This window comes from Myiozetetes cayanensis, unplaced genomic scaffold (genome assembly GCF_022539395.1).
Source record: "Myiozetetes cayanensis isolate MyiCay16 unplaced genomic scaffold, myiCay2020 scf31, whole genome shotgun sequence".
Lineage (NCBI taxonomy): Eukaryota > Metazoa > Chordata > Aves > Passeriformes > Tyrannidae > Myiozetetes > Myiozetetes cayanensis.
Window position 1 is genome coordinate 1,808,562 of NW_026087533.1, and position 26,049 is coordinate 1,834,610.

Here is a 26,049-nt window from a genome sequence, read left to right on the forward strand (position 1 = left end):
TCAATTTGTTTGTTGTTAGTCCAGTGCTAAGGCAGATGTGTATTCTTTTATTAGCTCCTAGTTTTGTTCTTTCCTCAGACAGGCAGGTTGACCAGTCTCAAAGCAGGTTTAACCATTGTCCTTGACTTGGGGGGGTGTGGGATGGAAGGAAGGGATGGGAAGGTGCTGACATTCCCTGGTTTTTGGCTAAGCCCCCAAGCAGTAACACCCCATCCAAGCTGGTGGTTGGACGAGGTTGCAGGCACTCCTGTGGGTTCTGACTGAGCTTTGGTGAACAAAAAGCTCCATGTAGTGATGCCAGAAATGGGACAAAGCTCCCAAAACCACTCCAGGTTGAGGTATTGCTGTCCAGGCAGACCATTCCCAATGGAGAAATGGCTCCAGTTCCTGTGCTCCTCAGGGTGAGGAGAGAGCACAGGTGCTGCTGCCTCAAATGTAAGGATAACCTGATAACCTGGGTGAGCCCTGAGCCCACAAAACAGGATTTTTGAGGAATGAACAGTCAGTGGAAGGAGCCAGTTTATTCCACGGGGGCTTAGAGAGGTGTTTCCTACACAGCACAGACACTCAGGGGTCTCACTGCTGAATATCCCATTGTGTGGGGGAGAATTGGGCTCCAAATTTATAGTTAATATTGGCATTTCCAAATCCCCTCTATAATATTAAGGAAACACAATTTTACTTAAGAAGCAGCACCAGATTATTGCTTTTAAAACTTATCTTTTTTTCCTAAATATGAGGGGAAAATCCTCCCCCTTCAATTAGAGGGGATGGGTAAAGTGTTTAGTTGATCCAGTGCTTGCAGATGAAGTGGCAGGCAGGGTTTGAATGTCTGACCCTCTGACAGCACCAAAGCTGGCCCTGATAAATATGTTTATATGCCCCTTGCTGGTTTTTATCATAAATTATGTTGTTTTTCCTCTCCCTTTTGTTGTTCAAAACAGTGCCCCAGGCATCATCACCCTTTATTCTTCTCCCAAGTGAAATAAAACACAGACATTAAGGGCAGAAATGCTGGAACTGTAATACCACTCATAAAATGCTCAACAGGGCAGAAATCCTTTTTTTCCTCTTCCCCCCCCTCCCCTTTTTCTCCCAAGGAAATGTGCTTCAGGATTACATGAACCAAACCTGAGTTAGGGATGTATCTGAGTGCTTTTAAACGAACTGTTCCTTGGAATTCAATGTGCAAATCAGTGGCACCTCTCCCCAAAACGAGGTGATTCTCCAACTCTTGCACTTGCCAGTCAATAACTGCATCTCTGACACTGAACCAGTGACTTCCAGAGAGGCTCTAATTCAGTTTATTCCCCTGCAACACGTGCTGTTGTTAATTTTGAAGTCCCATCTTGAATTATAAGGTTATTTTGGTTTGGGATTTTTAGAGCCCGTAGAAGCAAACCCTGAATTACTAAATGGGAGAAACTGAATAGATGAAATCTCTTGGAAGAGTGAGATCTAATTCCCTTGTTTCTTCAATTATTATGGGGCTATTTTGCTTTTTTTTTGTAAGAATTAATGTTTGCAAGTGACTTCCTTCATTGTGACATGTGCCTTTGATTTGTGACCATCTCGGGATGAAAGCAAAATCGATCTGAAAACTCAGCTTATTAAAACAATGTCTCTTTTTGCCCAGGGGCCGAGGGATGCAGAGAATGATGAGAATGACAAAGGGGATAAGAAAAATAAGGGCACGTTTGATGGCGACAAATTGGGAGATCTGAAGGAGGAGGGGGATGTGATGGATAAAACAAATGGTTTGCCTGTTCAGAACGGGATCGACGCAGATGTCAAAGACTTCAGGTATGTGCACTGTTAATTAACACTTAATTAATGTCACACTGGCGGGGTTTAACCTCAGCCAGCACTCAGCACCCCCAGCCACTCGCTCTTTCCACTCCAGTGGGATGGAGAAAGAATTGTAAAAGTGAGAAAATCCATGTGGGTTGAATTGAAAACTCGTGGTGGAAACAGTTTAATAAGGAAAGCAAGACCTGTGTGTGAAGTAAAGCAAGGCCAGGGGTTCATTCACCACTTCCCAAGGCAGGCAGGTGCTCCATCCTCAGGAAAGCTGGGATCCATCATAACAAAGATGCCAAAGGGATGGAGCATCCCTGGGAGCAGGAAAGGCTGAGGGAGCTGGGGCTGTGCAGCCCCCAGAGCAGTCACTGAGAGGGAACCTCATCCATGTGTGTCAGTGCCTGCAGGGAGGGGGCAGAGGATGGACCAGGCTCTGCTCCATGTGCTGAGTGTGATGCTGGATGGTCATGGAAATCATGGAATGGTTTGAGTTGGAAGGGACCTTAAAGGCCCATCCCATTCCACCCCCTGTCATGGGCAGGGACACCTTCCACCAGCCCAGGTTGCTCCAACCTGGCCTTGGACACTCCCAGGGATGGAACAGCCAGAGCTTCTCCGGGCAACCTGTGCCAGGGCCTCACCTTTTTTACACCCTCACTGTAAAAAAATCTCCTATCTGGTCTAAATCAATCCTCTCCTGTATAAACCCCTGGGGTCAGTTGGGATCAGTTGTCTTGCCTTTGCCCCCCAGCCCCCTCACTGGAGGGATGAGGAGCAGAGTTTCTGCAAGGGCTGCTCAGCAGTTACTGAAGCATCCCTGTGTTACTGGCACTGTTCCCAGCACAATTCCAAACCAGCACTTGTATTTAATGTTTTTGGAAAGATTTTTTTCATGCTGCAGTGACAGAGCCTTTGGCTCATTGGAACAGTGTCCCAAGGATGTTATAAAGGTACCTGGAGAAGCACAGGGAGAAGGTGGAAAACACCTGAGAGCACACCTAGGCTTGACTGTTGTAATCACGTTATTTTCACCCCTGTTTTAATTTTGCTGTGTGGGATCCCTATGGAAACACCTGTGGAAGGTGTTGACTCTGCTTATGTACCAGTCCAGTTTATAGCTGGGGTTTAGGACTTGTTCCTTATAGCTCTCCTGTGGGATTACAACCCTCTGAAATTGTGGCTGTTGATGTAATGGATACATTTGTGTTTCTTGCTCACTTACATACCTGCTGTGGCTCCTGTTGACATGCAGGAAAACTGGAAAAGCCAAACAAATGGTTAAGAAAAAAAAACTATGTAAAAATCAAACAAAATGCTGGGAAGTGCACACTGCATGGAAATGAACCATTCCCATTGAGTCCAATCCTTATTTTAGGTCGTCAGGAAACCCTGGGAGCTGCTTTAGAAAGGTTTCAAGTGAGACACGGTGCCAGAGTACCACACAGTTAATATTCACCAGATAGCTTTATGAAAAAAAATGACTGGCATTGCTGAAATTCTGGCTTGTGCAGTCAATTCTCCACTGACTGACTCTCAGTTGAGGAGAAAAATAGAAACTAAATTTTTTTTTTGCTGGAACAGGCGTTTTGGGGCTGGGGAACTAGGGGCGGTGGGGAGAGGGTGATTTTTTTGTTTGTTTGTTTTTTAAATACATAAGTCATTCTGCAGAATTAACTCAGGGAACTATTTCAGATACGTTTTCCCCCCTTTATCACCACCCCTCCAAGCAGTTCTGTGGGCTCTGGGTGTGTCAGTGGTGTGTTTAGTGATGAGTTTTCCCTCCCTGCACAGCCGCACGCCCGGGAACTGCCAGAACTCGGCGAGCGAGATGGATCTGCTGGGCCCCAACCAGAACGGATCCGAGGGCTTGGCCCAGCTGGCCAGTACCAACGGGGCCAAGCCTGTGGAGGACTTCTCCAACATCGAGTCCCAGAGTGTGCCCCTGGATCCCATGGAGCACGTGGGCATGGAGCCCCTCCAGTTCGATTATTCCGGCACCCAGGTTCCCGTGGACTCGGCCGCGGCCACCGTGGGGCTCTTCGACTACAATTCCCAGCAGCAGGTGAGGAGTTGGTCCTTGGTCCAGCCAAAAGAGTCACTGTGGGGTTAGATGAGCTTGGGGTCTTGTCCTGGGGAGAGGGGTGGAGGAAGGCTTGGGATGGTTTTATCGCTGTGCTGGGTGTGTCCTCCCAGGGAGCTGGAGGAGGAGATCTGCTTCCCGTGGCACAGGGACAGGAGCCTTGGGACCTGTAACAAACAGGTTAGCCAGGTATCCATAGCAGTTATCCCCAGCTGTTATCTCCAGCTGTTACCCACAGCACTTCTCTGGGGATAACTGGCACCTTGAACAGGAGCCTTGGGACCTGGAACAAACAGGTTAGCCAGGCATCCCCAGCACTTCTCTGGGCAGGAATCGTTGGGATCTTGAGAAAGTTGAGAGTTGAAAAAGAGCTGTGAGTTAGAAAAACTGCTAAACCAAAAACAAGCACCACCCTAGAGCCCTTAAAGGGACTGGAAGGTCCAACACCTACTCAGCCTTGGTGCTGAGCCCCTCTTTGGGCTCCGTCTCGGCCCCTCTTTGGGCTCCGTCTCAGCCCCTCTTTGGGCTCTGCTGCCCTGGCTGTGCCAGGCTGAGGGAGTTCTGAGTTCAAACCATGCTACTGTACCTGAGCCTGGTTTAAAACCCAAGGGCAGAGTCCAGGACTCCAAACCTTTATCTCAGAGCTTGTTTGACCTTTCTCCCACACGAGCCCGGGCTCCTCATCTCCGAGCAGTCACCCAGGCCTGGCTTGGCTCTTGGCTCCTCCTCAATGCTGGGCCTGGATCCAGCCATCGACTCTTAATCTGCTTCTGTTCCTGCTCCTTTGGGTAGTGATTGTAAACTTTATTGCCTTCCCTTTGCAAGTGTGATATCCCTCAAAGAAGAAAGCAGTCCTTTGTTGTAGCTGGTTGCAGGAGCATAGAACTAACCCTGACTTGCCTAAAATATCTGATCTTTCTTAGCAAAAGGGCTGCTGCTGGCACTTGGGATTGAGGAAGAACCACTGCCAAGTTTGTGCTGAGGCTTCAGAGTTATCGTAGTCTTAAAAGCAGTGTAAATATCTGTGTTACAGCTCAGTTGGCTGTTTTATTCTACACCACGTTTGGGAGGTGAAGGATGGAAAATTTTGTAATGATTAAACTAAATAGCTGCTGTATAGTTCAGAAAGGAAAAAAACAACCACGATAGTTTCAAGTCTTTGTCTTACCCTGGAGTAGGATCTGGGATTTGAGAATTGATTTCAAACCATGAAACTTGTGTTGTTTTTTTTTTTTTTTAAAACAGTAAGTTAGGGCTACATAAATGAGCTGCTTTCTGAAGAACCATTAGAAATGGGGACTATACAGAGGGAATGAGAAGCCTGTAATTTGCATTTTCTCAGTGTTTTCTATTTAAATGAAGGCTCATTTACAAGTTCAAGGAGTTTTTATTTGTTTCTTTCAGCCTTTCAAAATGAAGAAATTCTAATTTGGCACATCTAGCACCTAGTAAGGAGAAATAAAAACTCCCCAGAGTAAAGCAGAGCAGGGAAGGGTGCTTGTTTCAGGAGCAATGGAACGTGGATTTCTGGCCCGGGCTGGCCTGGATTTGGGATTTTTGTTTCATTTGAAGTGGATGGTTAATAGCCACTTAGAGCTGATGTCACCTCCATGTAATCATGTTTGAAGCTGTCAGCTGGGCTGCCTGGGAATCATTTGGGTTGGAAAAGCCCTCCCAGCCCATCGGAGTCCCCCCTGTGCCCCATCCCCACCTTGTCCCCCAGCCCAGAGCACTGAGTGCCACGTCCTGGCCTTCCTTGGACACCTCCAGGGCTGGGGACTCCAAACCTCCCTGGGCAGCCCCTTCCAAGGCCTGACCACTGCTTTCCATGAGGAAATTCCTGCTGATGTCCAACCTGCGCCTCCCCTGGCACAGCTGGAGGCCGTTCCCTCTCCTCCTGTCCCTGTTCCCTGGGAGCAGAGCCCGACCCCCCCCGGCTCCCCCCTCCTGTCAGGGATTGCAGAGCCAGAAGGTCCCCCCTGAGCCTCCTTTTCTCCAGGCTGAGCCCCCCCAGCTCCCTCAGCTGCTCCAGCCCCTTCCCCAGCTGCCTTGCCCTGCTGTGAGGCTGAAATCCACTCCTGCCTCTGAGTTTTTGGGGAGCAGTAGAAGCACATCCCACCCTGCCTCTTTGGCACCCTTTGCTCCCCCTACTTTCCCTGCTGTTGACCAAGAACTGTTATTTTCAAGTTTCAGCTTTGTTGCAACAGTTACTTCCCCCTCCAGTAAATGCAAACAACAGCCCTTTGTCGGGCCTAAGTGCTGGAGTAAAGATAAGGATTCTCTCCCCTGCCAAATGTGACCTCTCAGTGCACGTTTGTGTAAATCCAAGACATCTTGGCTCACATTTGTGCCCATTTCATTAATATATGACACCCAGTGCTCCTTGCTGCTCCCTGCCAGCCACAGCCTGCATGGAAGGAATCTGTCTGTTGGCAGTGTCGTTCTTCCATTCAGTTGTCAGGAGGAAATATGTCCTGAGCAAAGGATCTCATCCGTAAAAGTGCCTTTGTGGGGCTGTTGGGAAGCGTCATCTCCTTTGAAGGGATTACAAAGCAGGCCCAGCTAAAAGCAATATTAAGAAGGGGAAGGTCTTATCTACGTGTAATCTGATTAGAGATGTCAGATGTTTATATTGCAGAAGAAACTGGCTTAGAGGAATCTGATCTCCCAACATTCCCATAACTGTAACACAGACTGTGGTGTTCTGGCTCCTTGGAATTCCCTCAGCGACCTCCCCCACGGGCTGTAAATGATCCTTCATTTGTGTGCACCTGGAGGAGAGGAGAACAGCCTCTCTGAAGTGTTGGATGATCCTACTCAACTCCTCCAAAACCGTGACAGGGGGTTGGAGGTTTTCCCTCTAAATGGCATTTCTAACAGCCTGAAATGCTCCAGATGCACTTTGTGATGGTTTTGTAAATTCGAGTTAATATTCCTGTTCCAGAGGGTTCTTTTCCTTTTTCCCCCACTTACTCAGTCCCACAGTTAAACACTGATTTGTAGTTCTGGAATGTAGGTCTGTGCTGTCAGCAGATGGAGACAGCACAGCGAGGCTTTAACAGCTCTTCCTAAATACATGGAGCTGATGATTCCCAGAGCTCCCGTGGTGGAGGGGCTTATCTGGCTGTGTAAAGCCTGGAATTGGGATGGTTTTTCTTGGCTCTGCTTCTCTGGACATGTTACAGGCAGCATGAAAGGTACAGCTGCAATGTTTGAGCTGTTCTGAGTTTCTTCTGAGTGAGCTGAGCCTTACTGAGCAAAACAGTGAATTAAAGCGGGCAGAGGGAGAGGTCACAGTCATGGAATGGTTTGGAAAGGACCTTAAAAGCCATCTCATCCACCCCCTGCCATGGGCAGGGACACCTTCCACCAGCCCAGGGTGCTCCAACTTGGCCTTGGACACTTGCAGGGATGGGGCAGCCACAGCTGCTCTGGGCAGGCTGTGCCAGGGCCTGCCCACCCTCACAATTCCTTCCTAACATCCCACCGAAATCTCTCCTGTCTTAAAGGCCATTCCCCTCTGTCCTGTCACTCCAGATCCTTGTCCAAAGTCCCTTACAGGCCTTGTGTGTCTGGAAGTTGGATATAGCAGGGATCAGGTGTGCTCCCAAGGTGGGAGAGAGCAAACAGACAGCAAAATATCCACCAGCAGCAGGTGAAATATTGATGCTCTGAGTAGCTGAGGATTCTGTTTTTGCCAGTTGTGATTTAAAAATGGATCACTGAGGTGCGTTTGGGAGGTGTGAAAGTCCTCACACATGTAAAGTGAGCACAAGAGAAGGTATTTTCAGAGGAGACAAACGCTTTTTTTGCCCTTAAGACAAGTAAATAATAATCCAGCTATTTTCTCAGCAGTTCACTGATGGAACACACATCGACAGACTAGAAAAACACATCCCAGGGATGTGCAAAAACACATGAAAATTAAAGGTTTTGGTGAAATTTTGCAGCTGAAGAAAGCTGAACTCAGTACAGAAGAAGACCCCAAACCCAGGGCTGGCTGTTGTGGAGGAATCCACACCAGCACTGGAGCAGTTATGGGGACATACAGATTTTTTTCCACGTTGATGTTTATCAGTGAACAGGGTGTCACTGGTGACTCCCACAGACCAGTATCCCTCATTCCATTTCCTGTAGTTCTCCCTGTTGTCCTTGCTGTTTTAAACTGCAGGCTGACAGGAGAGCCTTTGCCCCAGCTCCTGCTGACAGATGGCACATTAACCAAGCTCCCACCCCTAACGAGCACTCGGCTTTGTGAGAGCATGAAGTGCTGCTGAAAGGCCTGTTTGGGGAAAAAAAAAAGGGAAGAAAAAGAAGAGGTGTGTTTGTTTTGTGGCTCAGGGAGGTAATAAAGCAACTGTAGATTTGATCTGTTTTTCCGTAAGGAACGTTTTTATACTCCGTGGATATTTGGAGGGGTCCCAGCGTCCTAAGGGGTGAACAATCCTTGGGGTTATGACACACAGATCAGTTCTACACCCTCTGAACACTCAGTTTCCTCATCATAAATCTGATGCTGAGCCCTTGCATGGTTTTCCTCCACCTGAACTTGTTAAAAAGAAGGAAAACAGGGTTGGATTTTCTCACCTGTCTCTGCTCCTCCTGCTCTCAGGAGACTTAACTCCAGTTTTTGCCCATTAAAAAAAAAAGCCTCCCAGCCTAATTCTCTCAGTGTTTCTCTGCTTGCTTCTTGATGGTAGTGGGTTTCTGCCAGAAATTTGGGCAGAGTTGTCCCTGTTTATGCCAGCTGAAGTATCAGCTGTCTGGTTTTAAGGGAGGGCAGGATGTAATAGGTGTGAAAATCGAAGGGCATTTAGGAATATGAGTTGTTTCTGAGTGAGTGGGGACAGCAAACATTTTTTCACTGTGGTTTGTGGAGCCGTTCACACCTCGGGAATGATCACTTGTGGAATGGAGATGCTGCTGGATGGTTTCAGAGTAGATAATCAACTGGTATATCCTTAAGTGTTTTAATTAGAGCTAAGTGATGCTGTTAATGGGTGGTTCAGGGTTTCACTTAAGTAGAGGCATAAGAAGCTGGAGAAAGAAGGTTTTAGTAAGGACCTGGGTGAATAAAAAACCCCCAAACCTAGACAAAAATACTTCAAAGATTAATGGAATCCTTTTTTTCTTTAATGGAGAAAAAAATTCTCGATAACCTTGAGAACTGATCATTAACATTGACTGTTCTCACTGACGGTGCCCATCGATCCCTAAGATTTCAGGGAGCTCTCAGCTGGCTTTGGCTCTAAGCTGTGCTTTGAGGGGCTTAACCAAAATGTCCCCAGGTCTGGTTTTGTGTCTGTGGTCAAAAAAGAATTTACAGTTCCTGCCTGGATTCCTGGAGGAGAGGCTGGAGATGGAAGGTTGGCAGTAAAGGGTTTGGGTCCAGGTTTGGGTCCAGGGTTTGTGATCCCCAAGGCTGGAATCCCATCTGGAGGCTCTCGAGGTGGCCCTGGAGGCATCTCAGGGGTGTCACCTCTGCACACCTGGCTCTGCAGCCTTCTGCCCATCCCAAATTCCTGCTCCAGGCCATCTGGGAGAGTGCACTGGAATCACTGGAGTCAGTGTGCTCCAGCCTGGCAGTGCTCCTGGCCTCCTCTGGGGACCCACAGGCTGCACTTGGATGGTGTGTGTATGTGGGGGGATGAATTGGGAAAAACAGCCTTTGGGAATTGTGCAGGGAACAGCAGAGGAAAACCCAGCTGTGGGTAGCTGTGCTTCAGAACTATTTTTTTATTTTTATTTCTCAGGTGGATTAACACAGGCAGTTGATCTCAAAAGGTTCCCCCCCCACCCCCAGAGGATTTGGGTTTTCTCAGTTCCTTCTGAAACGAATGCCTGTAGTGGTGAAACGAAACCTAGTGTAAAGGAATTGCTTTATAAGAAAGAAAAGGCAGCTTTTTTTTTGTGCCTGATTTGAGTGCCATGTTTGTGTTTTTTTGCCCTGCAGCTGTTCCAAAGACCCAACGCCCTGGCAGTGCAGCAGCTGACGGCAGCACAGCAGCAGCAATACGCCCTGGCTGCTGCCCACCAGCCACACATAGGTAAGTCTGGCCTTCAGTCATCCCATTTCACTGCCCTTCTCTTCATCCAGTGGGAAAACACCAGGGAGAAAAAAAAATGGGAGGTTCTAGAGCATGTTTTTGTAGCTGGTAGTCAGCACACAAGCAGGAATACACTGTTTAAAAGAACTCTCCTGTCGGCAGGATTGATACTCTCACCCTTCTGAGAGTGCTGCTCAGTCAGGAGAGCCTTTGGAAGTCCTTGCTTGCTCTGAGTGAGGCCTAAACCAGGGTAAGCAGCACAGTAAAGTGAGGGGAAAATGCCCAATTGGACATAAATCTGGATGTGCTGCCTCTGGATCTGACTTTATAACATAAGGATAACATTCATGCAAGCACATGGTTCATATTATTAAAAGAGTACAGATTAACTGGGGAGAAAGCACTTAGTCCTGGGTATAGAAAACTGGGAGAACTGTAGAAGTTCTACTCCTGGATGATAAGGGTTTGAACTATCATAGGGTTAATCATTTTTAGCACATTAAGCATTTTAAGTGAAATTTTTCCAACCCAGGATCCCACTGTAAATGTTTTGGGACTCTCCCAGCTCTGTGCAGTGCCCTTGTGTGCTCAGTGGAGTTCAGGGATAGACCTGAATTAGAATTATTTGGCTTTTTCACTTCCTCCCCTTCACCTTTCCTCCCCTCCCCACCCCTCTCCCGCCCACCTGGGATTTCTCTAATGATTAAACCGTTCCCTTGCAGAGCAAGGGAATGCCTGTACACCCCTGAACTCCTTCCAAACTAACCAGTTGGAGGACTGGTGTCCTGTAGTGGGCATGGAACTCAAAGCAGGGTAGTTTGGGTCCCAACCTCCTCGCTGCAGGAAATGCAGAGCAGTAACAAGCACTTAACTCATGTTACTGTCCATTCACCTGAACAGTAAGGGTCTGTCAGCCCTGCAGAGGTACCTGAGCTGTTTTATATAAAATATTTTACCACTTGAGCTTTCCTCAAGGAGCATTCCACCCTTGGAATTGGGTTTCCTTTACGTAAACTCCATTAACGCTCAGCGGTAGAAAACCAACCCTAAAAAAAGCTGAAAACTCCTAAACCAACCCGAGTTTTGTGTTCCTCAGGCGGGTGGCCAGAGGTGTTGTGGTAGGGCTGCAGTCCTAGTTAAGTTTGTTTTCACTGACAGGTATGTTTTCAGCAGGTTTAGCTCCTGCTGCCTTTGTTCCCAATCCCTACATCATCAGCGCGGCTCCCCCGGGAACGGATCCGTACGCGGCCGGACTGGCGGCGGCTGCCACGTTAGGTGAGACCCTTCCACTTGTCTGTGCCTTCCTGACCATCCTCTGCACCAAAACTGCTCTGAGTCTGTGGTTGTGAGCAACAAACACCAGTACATTGTGATTTCTGGGGGGAGATAATTGATATAATTGCTTGCCAGGGAGCAGAAATAGAGTTTGCCGTAGAAATTCTTGTTCTCTGTCAATTAAATGTGGTCATTCTTGTCTGACACTTGCTCTGACACTTGTTCTGCTCTGGTTGGTTGTCCTCAGCCAGAGCAAATCTGAAATGAAGCACTTGCAGACATAAAAGTTTGGGGTGTTTTGGAGACTGACAAGAGCCAGAGATACCTTTGAAAATCCACTTATTAAAGGCTGGAAAGATGAGGGGGTTTTTCCCTGCCAGGAAAGTGGTGTCTCGTTGCTGTTCAGGTTGATGTGCTTGTGCTTCAGTGCATCCTGCAAACGAGATCTTCCCTTTGAGGAGTCTGCTGAGAATTTTCCCTTTCCAGGCTCTCCAGGTAAAAACATCCCATACCAGGCTGGGAACATGCACTTTCCCAGATGGCAAGTGAAGATGGAGGCTCTTGTCTTCGTGCAAGATCTCTCTCCAAACGTTCACGTATCACTTTCCAAACTCTTCCCAACTGTCACAGCCGGAATTGTTGTATCTTGAGGTGCCAGCTCAGTGCAGCAGCTTATCAGGCAGCGTGAGGAACTTCTGCTGTGTGAGCCACAAAGTTCTTACCTCATTGTTGAGGACAAAGGAAGAAGGTGCTTTTAAAACAGCATTTTCATAACCAGGCCTTGCTTTCCTTGACCAAGAGGAGGGGGAGCACTGTGTGCTTCACATAAAATCAGCTTAGGGGGGTTTTTATGTTTTGCTGTTCCAAACTCCATTTCCACCTTGGATACTCACTGCAAACCTCTCCCACTTCGGGGTGGCTCTTCCCAAATCAAAGCTGTGCAGTGTGGATGCAGCACACTGGGGTTTGGGACGTGCCTGTTAACCAGCTCTTACATAACCCCTGCTGAGCTCTTAATCTTGGACACCACTACCAGGTCAAGCCCCGAAATGGGATTTCACCGGCTGTTACTCGCTTGGAGGGAGTTTTTTAGTGGATGCAAAGACCCAAAGATGATGATTCGAAGGTGAGGGCTTTGCACTTGGCTGCTGTGAGTTGTGTGTGGGGATTGTGGAATGGCACAGCGAGATTAAGGGGAGGTAACAGCAAACAGCAGTTTGTTGTTGGCAAACAAACGATGCCGTGATTACGCGGAAGGGGAGCCAAGAGTTAGAGTACAAGGATATTCCTGATAGCCCAGGCCTTGATAAACTGCCATGTGATGGGGAATGGAGCAGTGAATGAATGAGCTGAACTGCTGTTGGCAAACAGAAGTAGGAAGTTCAGACAGGGAAGCGGTCCCAGAGCAGCAGCAGTTCCAGTTCCAGGCAGAAGAGGCGGTTTGGGAATGATTCCCGTAAGAAGAGGTTTGTGCTTGGCCTTTTTGCAGCACCTCAGTGCTTCTAAAGCAGGTCAGCATCTTGATTTCCTATGAATAATTTTTAAACTTTATGACACTTGAAAGCAAAGCAAAAGAATGTGCAATGCACTGCAGTGTATTTATCCTGTTACACCACTGAGAAATACAAGTTACTTTAACTTTCTTATTGGTTTTAGACCCTAGAAATGGCCAGATAACAAACTTCCTGTTGATGTTTGTTTTAGGAGAAGCATCTTTTCTGTCTAGACTTGGGCAGTTTTGAGAAGCTCTTTTCTGTAATGAGAGGGAGGGATGTGGGACAATTTAAATATTCAGAGTTACACATTAAATCCAAAAGGCCTCCCTGATGTGTGTGGAAGTGTTAAATTGGGAGGACTTGGAGAGGCTCATGAGATGGAAGGAATGAGTTTAGAGCTGGTGGGGGTTTATTGCTCACAGTTGCTCTTTAAGTGAAGGGGAAACTTGTGTGTGTTTTATGGCAGAGATAATCTGTCAATTAAGGTTCTACCATTATGGCAGCTTTTTCATGATTGTAAGACTGTCAGCTCTGTGATAATACTCTTTTCTTCCCAACAATAGTAGCATTTTAAAGAACAAATTTGAATGCAGAGGGAAGGACTCCTAGAAAAAAAAAAAAACACCTCACTTACGAGTTTAAACTGTGGGGAAGATGCTGCTGTCTTTGGAAAGTGCTGGGATTTGCCTTCCATCATTTGGGAAAGATGTCACTCAAAAAAAGAGAAATCTTGCCTTTTTTAGGGACAGTTGGGAAAGGATTCAGGTCAGAAAAGTGTTTCTGTTCTTTGCAGGGCAGTGGTTAATCTGCACCCAGGGAGAGCTCAGTGCTCACAGGTAGGGGGGGTTTGGAGGTGAGACCCTTAAACCTCTCTCACTTGGTGCTGAGCTGTGCCCAGCTCAGAGCTGGAGCCAGGGGTGGGTGCAGGCACAGCCCTTCCAGCTGGGATTTGGGAGCACCTGCAGCTGGATTTAAGGTGCTGTCACACAGGGGTGTCTCCTCCTCTGGCTCAGGGGCTTCCCCACCACCCTTGAAGTTGAGCTGTTTCTCACCCCCATCCCCGAAAGGATGGCACTTCACAGATCCCTGGGATTGCCACGCTGGGAATTCCCAAGGGGAATCACTAATTTGCTGTTTTCAGCCTTGTGTTTGAGGTCCTGGAGGCTGTTTGATGTGCTGCCACTGTTCCTCATCCTTGGCTGTTCCTGCAGGGAGCGAGTTCGGCTTCTGCTGGGAGAGATTCCAGTGTGGAGGCTGGGACTAAAAGCAAAAACTGTGTTCTGAACACACTTAAGAGCTGCATTTGCTAATGTTTCTTGCAAGGAATATTTGTGGGTGTCTGTGGCCCACGTGTGAGACGTGGCAGCGGGAAGATTTGGGTTCAAAGGCACCGGAATGGCTTTTATTTTCTGGGGAATGCGCAGCTTTAGTTGGTGCCAAAGCAGGTGCAGCGTCTCCTGGAGTGAGGCAGCACTGGGGTGTTTCTGGGAGTCTGGCAGTGATGACACATTTGCCCTCACTGAGAACACTGTTCAATAATGAGCCTCACCGTGTGCTCAAAGGAGCTGAGCCAGACTTGCAGCCCTTTTAAGCCCAGCTGCCTGAAAAACTTCAAAGACTCCGTGTCTCCTCTGCTCTGAAACACCTGAGGCTTCTGCAGCTCGGGTGAGCGACCTCTAACTAGGAGAAAAACCCATCTACACTGTGCTTGTTTGATAATTAGAGCTGAGACTAAAATACCCCAAATTTTTGCCCGGATAAAAGGTACTGCAGCAACTTCCCACCAGCCTGAGGGCAAATGCAGGCTAATTACTTGCATGAAATGAAGCAGTCACAGCTCTTTCCCTGTTGGGTGCAGGAGAACCCCAGCAGTTGGTGCCTGATCTGCATTCACAGAGCGTAAACAGGTTGTAGGCACCCTCTAGTTACGTGTGTGTGACTGCTGAGGTCAAAACAGGCCCCACCACCAGGCACTGATTAATTTGCTGCAGCTTTTCTTTGTTTTAGCTCGTGAATTTGCAGGTTGGAAGGTAAGAAGTGAGTGGCTGCTGCTCCAAGAGCAATATTGAGTAAGAGAGGGTCACCTTCTCTGCCTGACACAGTAAATGCAGCAAGGAGGGGCTTCAGGGCAGAGCTTTAGGGAGAGACACAAATGCAGATGTTCAGCAGGTGCCTGGCATGAGGGATCAGGGCACTTGGAACATCTCCCATCACCTGAATCCTGAATTTGGGGAAAGCACAGTGGTTAAAACCAGGGTAATGCAGGAAGAGTAACTAGTACATGTTTGAAATACGGGATTTAATATCTGACATGAAATGTGGAATGAATATCCTCAAGGGTTGCTGAATGGGCTGTGGGAGCAGGAGCTCATCCAGGCTGAGATCCAGGCTCTTCCACAGTGGATGGTGTTGGCATTCTCTGGGAATTCATTTGAGCCAAACACACGTAATTGTGGGGAAAAAAACAAACAAAACCCCAGACCAAAAACCAAAAATTAAAGAAAAAGGTACTTCTAAGATTTGTCCCCTTTGTCATATACAAGTTTGCACTCAGTAGTGTCTTTTTCCATCTCCTTTATTACTGCCATCCCTCATTTTTCATAGAATCATGGAATGGTTTGGGCTGGAAGGGACCTTAAAGCCCATCCAGCTCCACCCCCTGCCATGGGCAGGGACACCTTCAGCCAGCCCAGGTTGCTCCAGCCTGGCCTTGGACACTTCCAGGGATCCAGGGGCAGCCACAGCTTCTCTGGGCAGCCTGTGCCAGGGCCTGCCCACCCTCACACGGAAGAATTTGTTCCCAATATCCCATCTAACCCTGCCCTCCCTCACCTTAAGGCCGTTTTGGGGGAATAGTTTCTTTGGGCCAGTGCTCAGTCCGTGTGTCACACTCAGAACTCACAGCAACATTGCAATGCTTGGTTAGAACCCAAGTGCTCACTGTCTCTCTTTAAAAAAAACAAACTATTTTTACACCAAATTCATTAAAGACTCATTTATTCACAGTGTCACACGTGACTGTGACGCTCTACCTGGTTACTCCTGCTGTGGGGAAGGGGCCTGTGGGATAAAGGATGTGTTTAGAAAGGAAAGGAAATACTTCTCTCTTTCTGCTGACCTTTCTAAAAGATATCAAACAGTCATATTAAAAAATATTATTGGATTCAGATCCCTGTTATTTGGTGGGAGGGACTCCTCCCTCCAGCACAGAGTGCTCCCTGCTTCCTCAACCGTGTGCCAAGTGGGATTATTTAAGGATAGAGGCTCCATCCTGCTGTCTCCAAATTGTGTGTGGTGTCCTGAGACCTGATAAAACACAATGTTGTCTTCAAAAGGAGGCTATTTCTGCTGCTCTCCAAGATCATTATTAGTTTTTAAAGCCTCTTAAGTTTGAGGAGGGAATGTGAGAAGAGACAGGATCCTGCAGCCTCTTTTCTGGGGGTTTGCAAGTGCGAAGTAGGACTGAGTGGCTGGAAAAATAACATTAAACACTTGAGAAATGATGCTATCCAGCTGTGGAGAGGTTTTGTTAATTTATTGAGGAGCTTAAATGGTAGATGATCTGTGAATGTCAGCTGAGATTACAAATTTATCTCTGTGCTTAAACAAGGTTCCTTCTCTTTTGGTTAAAGTTTCATTCCTTCACTACAAAATTAGGGCACAACAATAAAAACACGGCATTTCGACAGGATCACTGGCAGCAGAGTTTGACCTCCTGCTATAAGGTAAAAGTAAGTAAAGATGGGGCTTCAGGTTTGACTTGGAGGCTTTTTCAAAATGGGTAATAAACGCCAGAATCCTTCTGTATTTGCAAAGGATTTCACGCAGATGGCGCCGAAATGGGCTTTGCTGAAGCAAATGTGATGAGCAGGTATTTTTGGTGACTGTTGGCTGTGCATAACCCTTGTCGTGATCCAGGAGCTGACACATTCCCTTGGTGTTCCAGGCCCGGCTGTTGTCCCTCACCAGTACTATGGAGTCACTCCCTGGGGAGTTTATCCTGCCAGTCTGTTCCAGCAGCAAGCGGCTGCTGCTGCCGCCGCCACCAACTCAGCAAACCAGCAAACCACACAGCAAACCCAGCAGGGCCAGCAGCAGGTAAGGGTGGGGTGTTCCCACAGCCCAGAGAAAGCTTTGGAGCAGCTTTGAGGCACAGAGTGGCCTGTTGGAAAGACCCCCAAGGATCATCCAGTCCAACCCATTTACCTGGACAGCTCTGGGCACAGCCCAGGAGCTTGTGTGGTGTTTGATCAGAGCTGCTCCTCACCTGACAAGGGCTTTGCACACATTTCTCATTCATGTTATCCCACGGTTCTTCCTGCTTGGAAACACAGTGGGTTTGTTATGCTGCCCAGAAGGGAGATGGCTCCTTTCTCTCAGTTGACACAGAGCCCTCCTTTCTGGTCCTTGGGTGCCTGAAATGGCAGAATAAATTGCAACTGGCAGCTGAATTTTTGAGCTTCTGCTTTGAAAACTAAAGCAAACTCCAGTGTTGGGTGGTGCTAAAAGGCCTTTTCAGATGAGGAGGGTGCGTATTGAGAGAGCTTCTGCAAAGGACCAGGCTATTAAAATAAAATATATCAGTGCCAGTAGCCTTTATAGTATTTTTCATTACTTTTATAGGCATGGAGCAGGCGTGAGTAGGATCAGGAGTGGTGTTTGTAATGCAAACCTGCATCTGTAAGAGGATGCAGCAGGAATTGTTTGGATTGAAAGTGCTGAGGGAGAGGTTTTGGGAACCTGGAGCAATGATTATGGACAGTTGATTTGTGACCCTTATGACACCTTAATAGTGTATTAATAAAAGCCACGAGCACTCCAGTGCTGCAGCTGCACCCATTGGAATTCTGAGAGACCCCCAAGGACCATCCAGTCCAACCCTCAGCCCTGCACAGGCCCAGCCCCAAGAGTCACCCCCTGTGCCCCAGAGGATCAGCCAAAGCCTCCTGCAGCTCTGGCAGCCTTGGGGCTGTGCCCACTGCCCTGGGGAGCCTGTTCAGTGCCCAAGCAGCCTGTGGGGGAAGAACCTTTCCCTGAGATGCCACCTGAGCCTGCCCTGACACAGCTCCAGCCATTCCCTGGGGGCTGTCCCTGCTCCCCCAGAGCAGAGCTCAGTCCTGCCCCTCCTCTGCCCCTGTCCAGGCAGTTGGAACTGCACTGAGGTCTCCCCTCAGCCTCCTCCAGGAATTCCAGGCTGTGGCAGCGACAGCAGACTCACTTAGGCACATCTGAATCACTTCAGCATCCTCTCCCAGCCTCTCCGTGCACAAAGTCATTTTTCCCTGTTAGTGACTCCGTCAGGTGACACACACGATGCCACCTCTTGCAGCCAGACGTGCTGAGGACCCAGGGATTGCTGGTTTAACACGCTGACCTTGCTGGTGGGTGCAGACCTGCACCCCCTGGAGTGCAAGGCTTTGGCAAACAGAGGCTGTCACAGGGAATTACAGCAAAGGGCACTTTGCCATCATCCCTTTGAGAGCACCACGAGAGCTCCTCCAGACACAACACAGTGTGGGCTCTTTGGTCATTATTTCCCAGGAGTGACGTTGTGTCACCAGGTTACTGTTTTTCTAGAGGAGCTGGTAGCTTGGAAATACCCAGGTCACCTCATGTCATCAGCCCCCAGCTCCTAAATTGGGCTTTTTAAGGTTTCTGCTCAAGAGGGCCCTTTACCAGAGACCAGATGTTACCTGGGGTGGGCAGATGACTTGTAAACACTTCCATCCAAGGATGAGTATTATCAAAAAATATCAAGAAAAGTTGATTAAGAGCAAAGGGGAGTCAAGGGTGTCACCCGTTACTGGTGCAACAACTTCAACCAGAATGCTCCTGCTGCTCCTGCGAGTGCCTGGTGATGGTGACTTGCTCCTGGGCCCCAAAATAAACGCCTGGATGTTCCTCTGTCTCCTTAGGTTCTCCGTGGAGGAGCCAGCCAGCGTCCCTTGACCCCCAATCAGAACCAGCAGGGCCAGCAGACGGACCCACTGGTGGCCGCGGCCGCCGTCAACTCCGCCCTCGCCTTCGGCCAGGGGCTGGCAGCGGGAATGCCAGGTATGGCCAGGGCAGGAACGGCTTCTCCAGGGCCCAGGGAGAGCCAGGAAATTGGATCTCGTGTCTCCATATGTCGTGTTTGCCTGGAATTCAGCGGTGTTGGTTTGGGGTTCAGTCCGTGGGTATAGGAGGGGTTTCGATGTGACCCCAACCACCTCTGCAGCACAAAACCTCAGAACCAGGTGAAAACAACTGTTATCCACTGTACAGGTGCATTGGTTACTCGTGTATTCCAAAGAATTGGAAGATTGCCTTCGGATTTTCCCTTGGCTCATTTGAGCTTATGGGATCTGCCTTTGAAAGCTCTGAGGGATCTCAGTCCTGTTCAGTCATCTTGGCTCTCCATCCCTGCCCAGTGCTTGACTTGCACAGATCCTTTTGGGATTGCTTCTTTCTAATTGCTTAAAAACAGGAAAAGAAAAGGGATAAAAGGAGCAGGTTTAATGCTAATTTATAGTTCTTCCTGAAAGGAGCTGCTGTAGGAATTCTCACTCTGATCCATGAGGCTGTTTCTGACATTCAGTTATTCAGAGTATTTATTGTAATGGCAGAGGACAAACCTAAGCATCTTTTAGAATAATGTGCTGGTCAAATGTAAGGAAAAAGGATTATTTTGGACTTCAGGTCTCTTTGCTGGAAGTGTCCCATGGTTGTAAATGTGAATTTTTTTAATGGTTTAAGGAGAATGTTGCTGTATTAAGTTACAAAGTGAACTGTAACGTGCGTGTTTTCAGCAAGCTGCAAATTTCCTTAAATCTGTTACTGGGGTTATGTTGGAAAAGCAAGTATACATTTATATATGTTTATATATGTGTGTATATCTACATTTGCAAGGCAAATACTTACAGAGAACTTTCTCTTTGTGACCTCCCCTCACCTTGGAGAAGCTCTGTATTTAATTTGAATGTCTCTATTTAATTAGAACTCTATAGCAAGGTACCTAAATCACTATATACTACTGACAGTGTGCTGCTGTGTGTATCACCAGCATATTTTAAAGTGTTTATTTATATATATTAAAGAATGATTTGTGATACCTACCTTCCAAAATATATAACTTCCAAGTTCCAAGTGTGTGCACCCTGACAGAGCAGGGGACTTGGACATGCAGGGTGTTCACAGATCTGAAAGGTCCCAGCACGAGGCGTACTTTTAAAAGAAATAGTGGTTTTTTATTTTAACTCCTTTTTATTTGATCTGTATAACTGAATCTACACCGAGGGCAATGCCAGGAGGTTTGGAGAGGAAAAAATTCTTCTCTACCTGAAAGTCTTGCTTATTATAAAGTCAAGGACTTCAACGTGGATTTAATTTTTTTCTTTTCAGGAGTAGCAGAGCTGTTGTTGATTTTTCCTTTTCCCTTCAGATTTCCTTTTAAAATGGTGTTGTCCCATAGTCCTGTGGAGATGCTGGACCTGCCAGGTGCTGCCCTGCTTGTCCCCTCACCTGTGCTTTGCCCCTGCAGGGTACCCAGTGCTGGCTCCTGCTGCTTATTACGACCAAACCGGGGCCCTCGTGGTGAACGCCGGCGCCAGGAACGGCCTGGGGGCCCCCGTGCGCCTCGTGGCCCCTGCCCCCGTCATCATCAGCTCCTCTGCAGCCCAGGCAGGTGAGTCCTGCTCCCTCCAAGTGACAGCTGCCCTGTCCCCAACCCCAGACCCTCTGGGGCTCTGCTGGCTGTGATGACACACTTGCCCTCACTGAGATCCGTGCGGGGATTGTTGTTGAGAACGTCCCGTGTGCTCACTCGGGCTGAGCCTTCAGAGCTGCCTCAGAGAGGGAGGGGAGCAGGAACTCAAATTATTTCATAGAGCTTCGTGATAGTTATTGAAATTTGTCTGCTGGACCTGCTTTCCCACCTGCTAAAGCTTTTGGCCAGTGTAGGATTCTCAGATGACTCCAGGAGGATCTGAGAGCCCCTTCCAGTGCCTGAAGGGGCTCCAGGAGAGCTGGAGAGGGACTGGGGACAAGGGATGGAGGGACAGGACACAGGGAATGGCTTCCCACTGCCAGAGGGCAGGGATAGATGGGATATTGGGAAGGAATCCTTCCCTGGGAGGGTGGGCAGGCCCTGGCACAGGTTGCCCAGAGCAGCTGTGGCTGCCCCTGGATCCCTGGAAGTGTCCAAGGCCAGGCTGGAGCACCCTGGGCTAGTGGAAGGTGTCCCTGCCCATGGCAAGGGGTGGAATGGGATGGGCTTTAATTTTCCTTCCAACCCAAACCAGTCCATGATACACATTCTATGAAATGATCACCTTGCCTGAAATGGTCCATGCCTGGCCTTTGCCATGAGCTGTTTTGGGATTTATCAGGGTTCCTTGAGAGTTCAAGGCTTTAAAAGGACTTTTCCAGCCAGAATCCGTGAGTAAGCCAGTGTTAGCAATAGGTTATGAAATGGGCCTTTTAATTGTTTCCCTGTAGCCCTTGTTTATTTTGCTTTTTCTTTTACTTTGGAACTGGCTGAAGAACAAGAGCCCTCGGGTTGGATGTTCTTGGCACTGCAGATTTCATGTGCTAAAGAACAATTTAACCGATTTTAAAACTTGTGTTTCTTAATGGAACTCTTGCAAGTGTGGGACTGTATCAGTTGGAAGCTGGGATCTTGGGAGAGAGGGAGCATTTGTGTTTGATCTGTGGAGCTCGAACAGCACAAGCATCAGCAATAACAGCTGGGCACTGATGGTGTTTGGGGGCTCTGGGCGAGACTTGGAGAGCTCGGATGGGAAATAAATAAAGAGTTTGGTGTGAAAGGGAGATTTTCATCCTGGAATAAAAAAAAAAGCCAAACCTGTAATAGTTATAAGAAACCTGATGAGTTTTGACTGAAAATTTGACGAAAATGGATTCTTTTAGGCTTTTTTTCAGCCTTTTTAAAGTAATTTCTCCAATTGCTTCTCCCCCAGCGGTCGCGGCGGCCGCGGCCTCGGCCAATGGAGCAGCAGGAGGGCTGGCAGGGACAACCAACGGACCATTCCGGCCTCTGGGAACGCAGCAGCCCCAGCCCCAGCCCCAGCAGCAGCCCACCAACAACCTGGCCTCCAGCTCCTTCTACGGCAACAACTCCCTCAGCAGCAATTCCCAGAGCAGCTCCCTCTTCTCTCAGGGCTCTGCCCAGCCTGCCAACACCTCCCTGGGCTTTGGGAGCAGCAGCTCCCTGGGGGCCACGCTGGGCTCGGCACTGGGAGGATTTGGGACGGCAGGTAAGGACAGCAGCTGCTTCCAGGGGGAAAGGAGAGCAGCAGACAGGCCTGGGAATCCACTGGAACTGGGACTCTGAGCTCCTGAGCTGAGTTCTCCTCATCCATCCAAGGCTAAGTGGAAATTTTCCTCCAGGGCCTACTTAGGACTTTGAAAATCTGCAGCACTTTCTGGTGAAAGCTCTTTTAGTGGATGATAATTAGAAGCACCAGAGTAATTAACTTGTTTTGTTATGCACATTACCAGTTGGCCCCTTGTTAAGTATTTTTTCCCTGCCTGTGCTTGGTGGGGATACTGGACTAGCAGGAATTGGCTCCAGAGGGAGTGTATCCACCCCTGTGCTGTCTCTTACCTCTGAATAACGGGTAAAAAACTTCTCAGGATTTTAAAAAGCTGATCTGAGGTGGTTTCCATGCCTTATTCTGGGAATTGTGCCCATCATACACTGAAAGAGTCACATATTGTAGTCACAAGAAACGTCCCATCCACGGTCTGAGTTGATTTTAAGCAGTTGGAGACCAAGATTTCTTTCAGAACCAAACCAGACCAAACCAGGGAGATGTCTGTGGGTTGGATGTTGTGTTGTTCTGGGGTTTTTTTTTCCCTTAGGTTTGGGGTTGTTTTTGAAGTGGAACAATTGTTTTAATTACTGCTCGTTCTCAGGGCAGTAATTATGTCCTGAACTTTCCTGCTTTCATCAGTGGGAAGGACAAGTTCAAACGTGCCTTTGGAGCTGCTCCATCAGAGCAGGCTGAGGGACGTCCAGTCACTACATAGAATAACAGTTTTAAATAAAAACTTACTCTAAATGTTTTTCTTAAGCCCAGCCTGAGAATTTGAACCATCTTGGTTTGAGGTAAACACAGCATTTGCCTCTTTCACCTCAGTTTATTTAATTAATTGAATTCCATTACTTGGTTTGCTCAGTGCCAAGATTCACAAACTTATTTTCCCTCAATCAATGAATAAAACTGTGATCCTGCTGCTTCTAGAGCTCGTGTGCAGTCATGAAAAATGATTAGTTCATTGCAGTTAACAATTTCACTATTTATTAAACAAGATTTTAATGCAAAATTGATTTTTTTCCCCTCAGGTTGACAGTGCATTTAAAGAGTTTGTATTTGCCTATCAAGGCAGCTCTTAAAAATCCATTGGGTTTGTGTGTTAAATTGAATTCTGATTTCCATCTCCATAAAGCTCAGGGCAAACAGGAGCTGTTCTCTAATCTAATGAAGGGGTGAGCACAAGGATTGCAGGTAAATGTACACAAAGCTGGACAGGCTCTTAAATAAACACTGATAAAATCTCGTGTTGGGTTTGTTTTAGCTCTAATGGCCAAGAACAAACACGAGGCAGTGCTTGTAGGGTGATCTGATATCTGGTGTTAAACTGAGGGATGTTCTTCTGGGGGGAAAAAAACCACGTGGAGGATTCCAAACCTTCTCCTGAAGGCCCAGAAGTGCTCAGTGTTTGTGTCCAAAACCGTGGGTCACTTCCATTAGGTAGATTTTTTTTTTTTTTGATCTTGTAGGGTTTTTTTGGAGCTGTGTTTTTCCCTGTGTTCCATCAGTATAAAAACTACAAAGCCATAAATGCACAGATGGGATCTAAACTGGGTTGTTGGTTTTTATTTAAGCCAAGAATTTCTGCTTGAGCATGAGGATTAATGAATGCATTTCACCTGGGCACTTGCAACACCTGCAGGAGAACAGGTGGAGCTGTTCCAGGTGGCTCCCCAGGTGTCTCAGGCAGCTCGTTGGCATCACACACCTCTCTTTTTCTCCTCTTTGCAGTCGCCAACTCCAACACGGGCAGCGGCTCCCGCCGGGACTCCCTGACAGGCAGCAGTGACCTGTACAAGAGGACATCCAGCAGTTTGACACCCATAGGACACAGTTTTTATAATGGCCTTGGCTTCTCCTCCTCTCCTGGCCCTGTGGGAATGCCTCTGCCCAGCCAAGGGCCTGGCCACTCCCAGACCCCTCCGCCTTCCTTATCTTCACACGGATCATCTTCGAGTCTAAACCTGGGTAAGAGATGCTGTCCCAGCCCCTGCTCTGCTCTGCTTGGGCAAGGTGGGAGTATCCCACTGCTTGCGGGGGGGTGATTCCTGCTGCCCTCATTCCCTGTTTTTGCACAAAGAGTAGATGAAACACTGAAACAGGAGCTGTGTAGGATCATAGAAATCATTTAGGAGGAAAAAGACCTTTAATACCGAGTCCAACCCTCATGGTGTGTTTGTCCCTTGCACTGATTCCTCTGTGAACAGGAGGGTTCTGCTTTGCCTCCTTGTTTCCTCAGCTCAGAACTATGGATGACACTTCCAAGTGTTTGAAAAACAGGTTTTTCCTGCACAGATCTTGGTAACAGCACCAGTTGCTTATTGAGTAAAACATGGAGGGCTGAGCCTTCGACTTACATGGTTCTAAATGTGATGTTTTAAAATACCCATTAAATTTACAGCAATAATGAGCTTGAAATACAGTCTCTGCTTTTAACCAGTCTTGTCTGGAGCAGTGCTCAGCTTTTAGCTGAGGATTTGGGGAGTTTGCTTTGGGAAATTCCCCATCAATGTGGCCTTTTCAAAAAGCCCATTTTAGTGCCAGGGAGAAATCCTCTTAATTTTGGTCAGATACGTGACTTGACACCAGCTGCACCTTCTGGAAGAGCTTCTGCTTGGCCCAGAGCTCTTACATTAAATAAATCTTTAAAATAAATAAAGCAGATATTAAATAATAAAGCAGTGCTCATCTGAACCTCCTGAAGTGTTATTTCCTCATAAATAAACAAAATAGGTTATTTGTTGCACCTGCACCAGGTAATTTTAGCATTTGCTCAAAAAAAAACCCCACTTTTTTTTTTTTTTTATTCTGTCATGTATCTGCTGGATTTAACAAAACTTCTGGCTATCAAACCAGTTCTCCAGGCACATACACCCTCAGCAAACACTGTATTTATCATGTTTATTACATGCATGTGTGATAAATTTGATGCTGGCTGTAGTTTAGCTGGAATAGGAATGAATGTGATTTTTTGAGATCAGATTTAGATTTACAGTCGTGCTTGTTCAGAGCTTTCATAGAACTTGGAAGGGTTTTGGCTTTATTTATGCAGCTGTTCAGTCCTTGGGCTGACAGGTAAATAGCCACAATAAATTAGTGCTGAGGAGGGACCAGATTCCACATCTGGCACTTAGAAAAAAATCAGTTGCCCCTGCAGCAAACAAAGGAATGAATCTGAAAAGCTGGATCAGAGGAAGGTTGATCTGTTCAGGTACAAACTCTGGACAGACATTGGAGTTAACACTCACACAAATGGGCTGTGCCCCAGAGGGTCAGTGTGGGGTTTCCACCTTCCCAAAATACTCCTCCCCTTGGAGCCAGGTTCCCTCCATGGCTGACTCTGTGCTTGGTGGTGCTGCAAGTGAAATCTCACCTGGAGTGGCTCTCAACCTGTGGGGGTTTCACCTTAAAATCCATGAAAGATCATTTGACTTTCCTTAACTTTCTCTTTCACCTGTAGTGGAGTTGTAGTTTCCTTTGGTTATAAAATAAAGTTTGATACTTCTAAAGGGGCAGAGAAGGCTCCAGGGAGACCTGAGAGCTCCTTCCAGTGCCCAAAGGGGCTCCAGGAGAGCTGGAGAGGGACTGGGGACAAGGGATGGAGGGACAGGACACAGGGAATGGCTTCCCACTGCCAGAGGGCAGGGTTAGATGGGATATTGGGAAGGAATTCCTGACTCTGAGGGTGGAGAGGCCCTGGCACAGGTTGGGCAGAGAAGCTGTGGCTGCCTCTGGATCCCTGGAAGTGTCCCAGGCCAGGCTGGAGCACCCTGGGCTAGTGGAAGGTGTCCCTGCCCATGGCAGGGGTTGCAGTGAGATTATCTTTGAGGTCCCTTCCAACCCAAACCACTCCATGATTCTGTGACAGCACAGACGTCGTTTTTCCTTATAAGAAACTCCTTTTCCATTTGGGAGTGATACCAGCAGTAGGTTGGGATCAGGAGGATGCGGGTAGTTTCTAAATATCTAGAACAGAAGGCACAGATGGGAACACCCAAATGTGTTGTTTGCACAAAGGGAAATACGAGCAGTGGGGT

General features: G+C 47.7%; 1 protein-coding gene and 1 non-coding gene across 8 annotated transcripts in view; both read left to right on the top strand.

Annotated features, from left to right (window-relative positions):
• PUM1 (pumilio RNA binding family member 1) overlaps nt 1–26,049 on the top strand; it is a 75,237-nt gene that overhangs the window by 30,509 nt on the left and 18,679 nt on the right. For 4 of the 7 annotated variants that reach the window (XM_050326121.1, XM_050326123.1, XM_050326122.1 and 1 more), the window contains exons 6-14: nt 1,637–1,803; nt 3,592–3,862; nt 9,834–9,927; nt 11,086–11,202; nt 16,645–16,796; nt 18,614–18,752; nt 20,218–20,361; nt 21,656–21,952; nt 23,744–23,980. In XM_050326121.1, coding sequence (XP_050182078.1) covers nt 1,637–1,803; nt 3,592–3,862; nt 9,834–9,927; nt 11,086–11,202; nt 16,645–16,796; nt 18,614–18,752; nt 20,218–20,361; nt 21,656–21,952; nt 23,744–23,980 — 1,618 coding nt within the window. The remainder of the gene's footprint in view (nt 1–1,636; nt 1,804–3,591; nt 3,863–9,833; nt 9,928–11,085; nt 11,203–16,644; nt 16,797–18,613; nt 18,753–20,217; nt 20,362–21,655; nt 21,953–23,743; nt 23,981–26,049) is intronic. The other 3 variants (XM_050326125.1, XM_050326126.1, XM_050326124.1) reach the window with 2 other exon arrangements.
• LOC126645824 (small nucleolar RNA SNORD103/SNORD85) lies at nt 14,190–14,273 on the top strand. Its single transcript, XR_007630169.1, has one exon. It is a non-coding gene; the product is annotated as a small nucleolar RNA SNORD103/SNORD85 (small nucleolar RNA).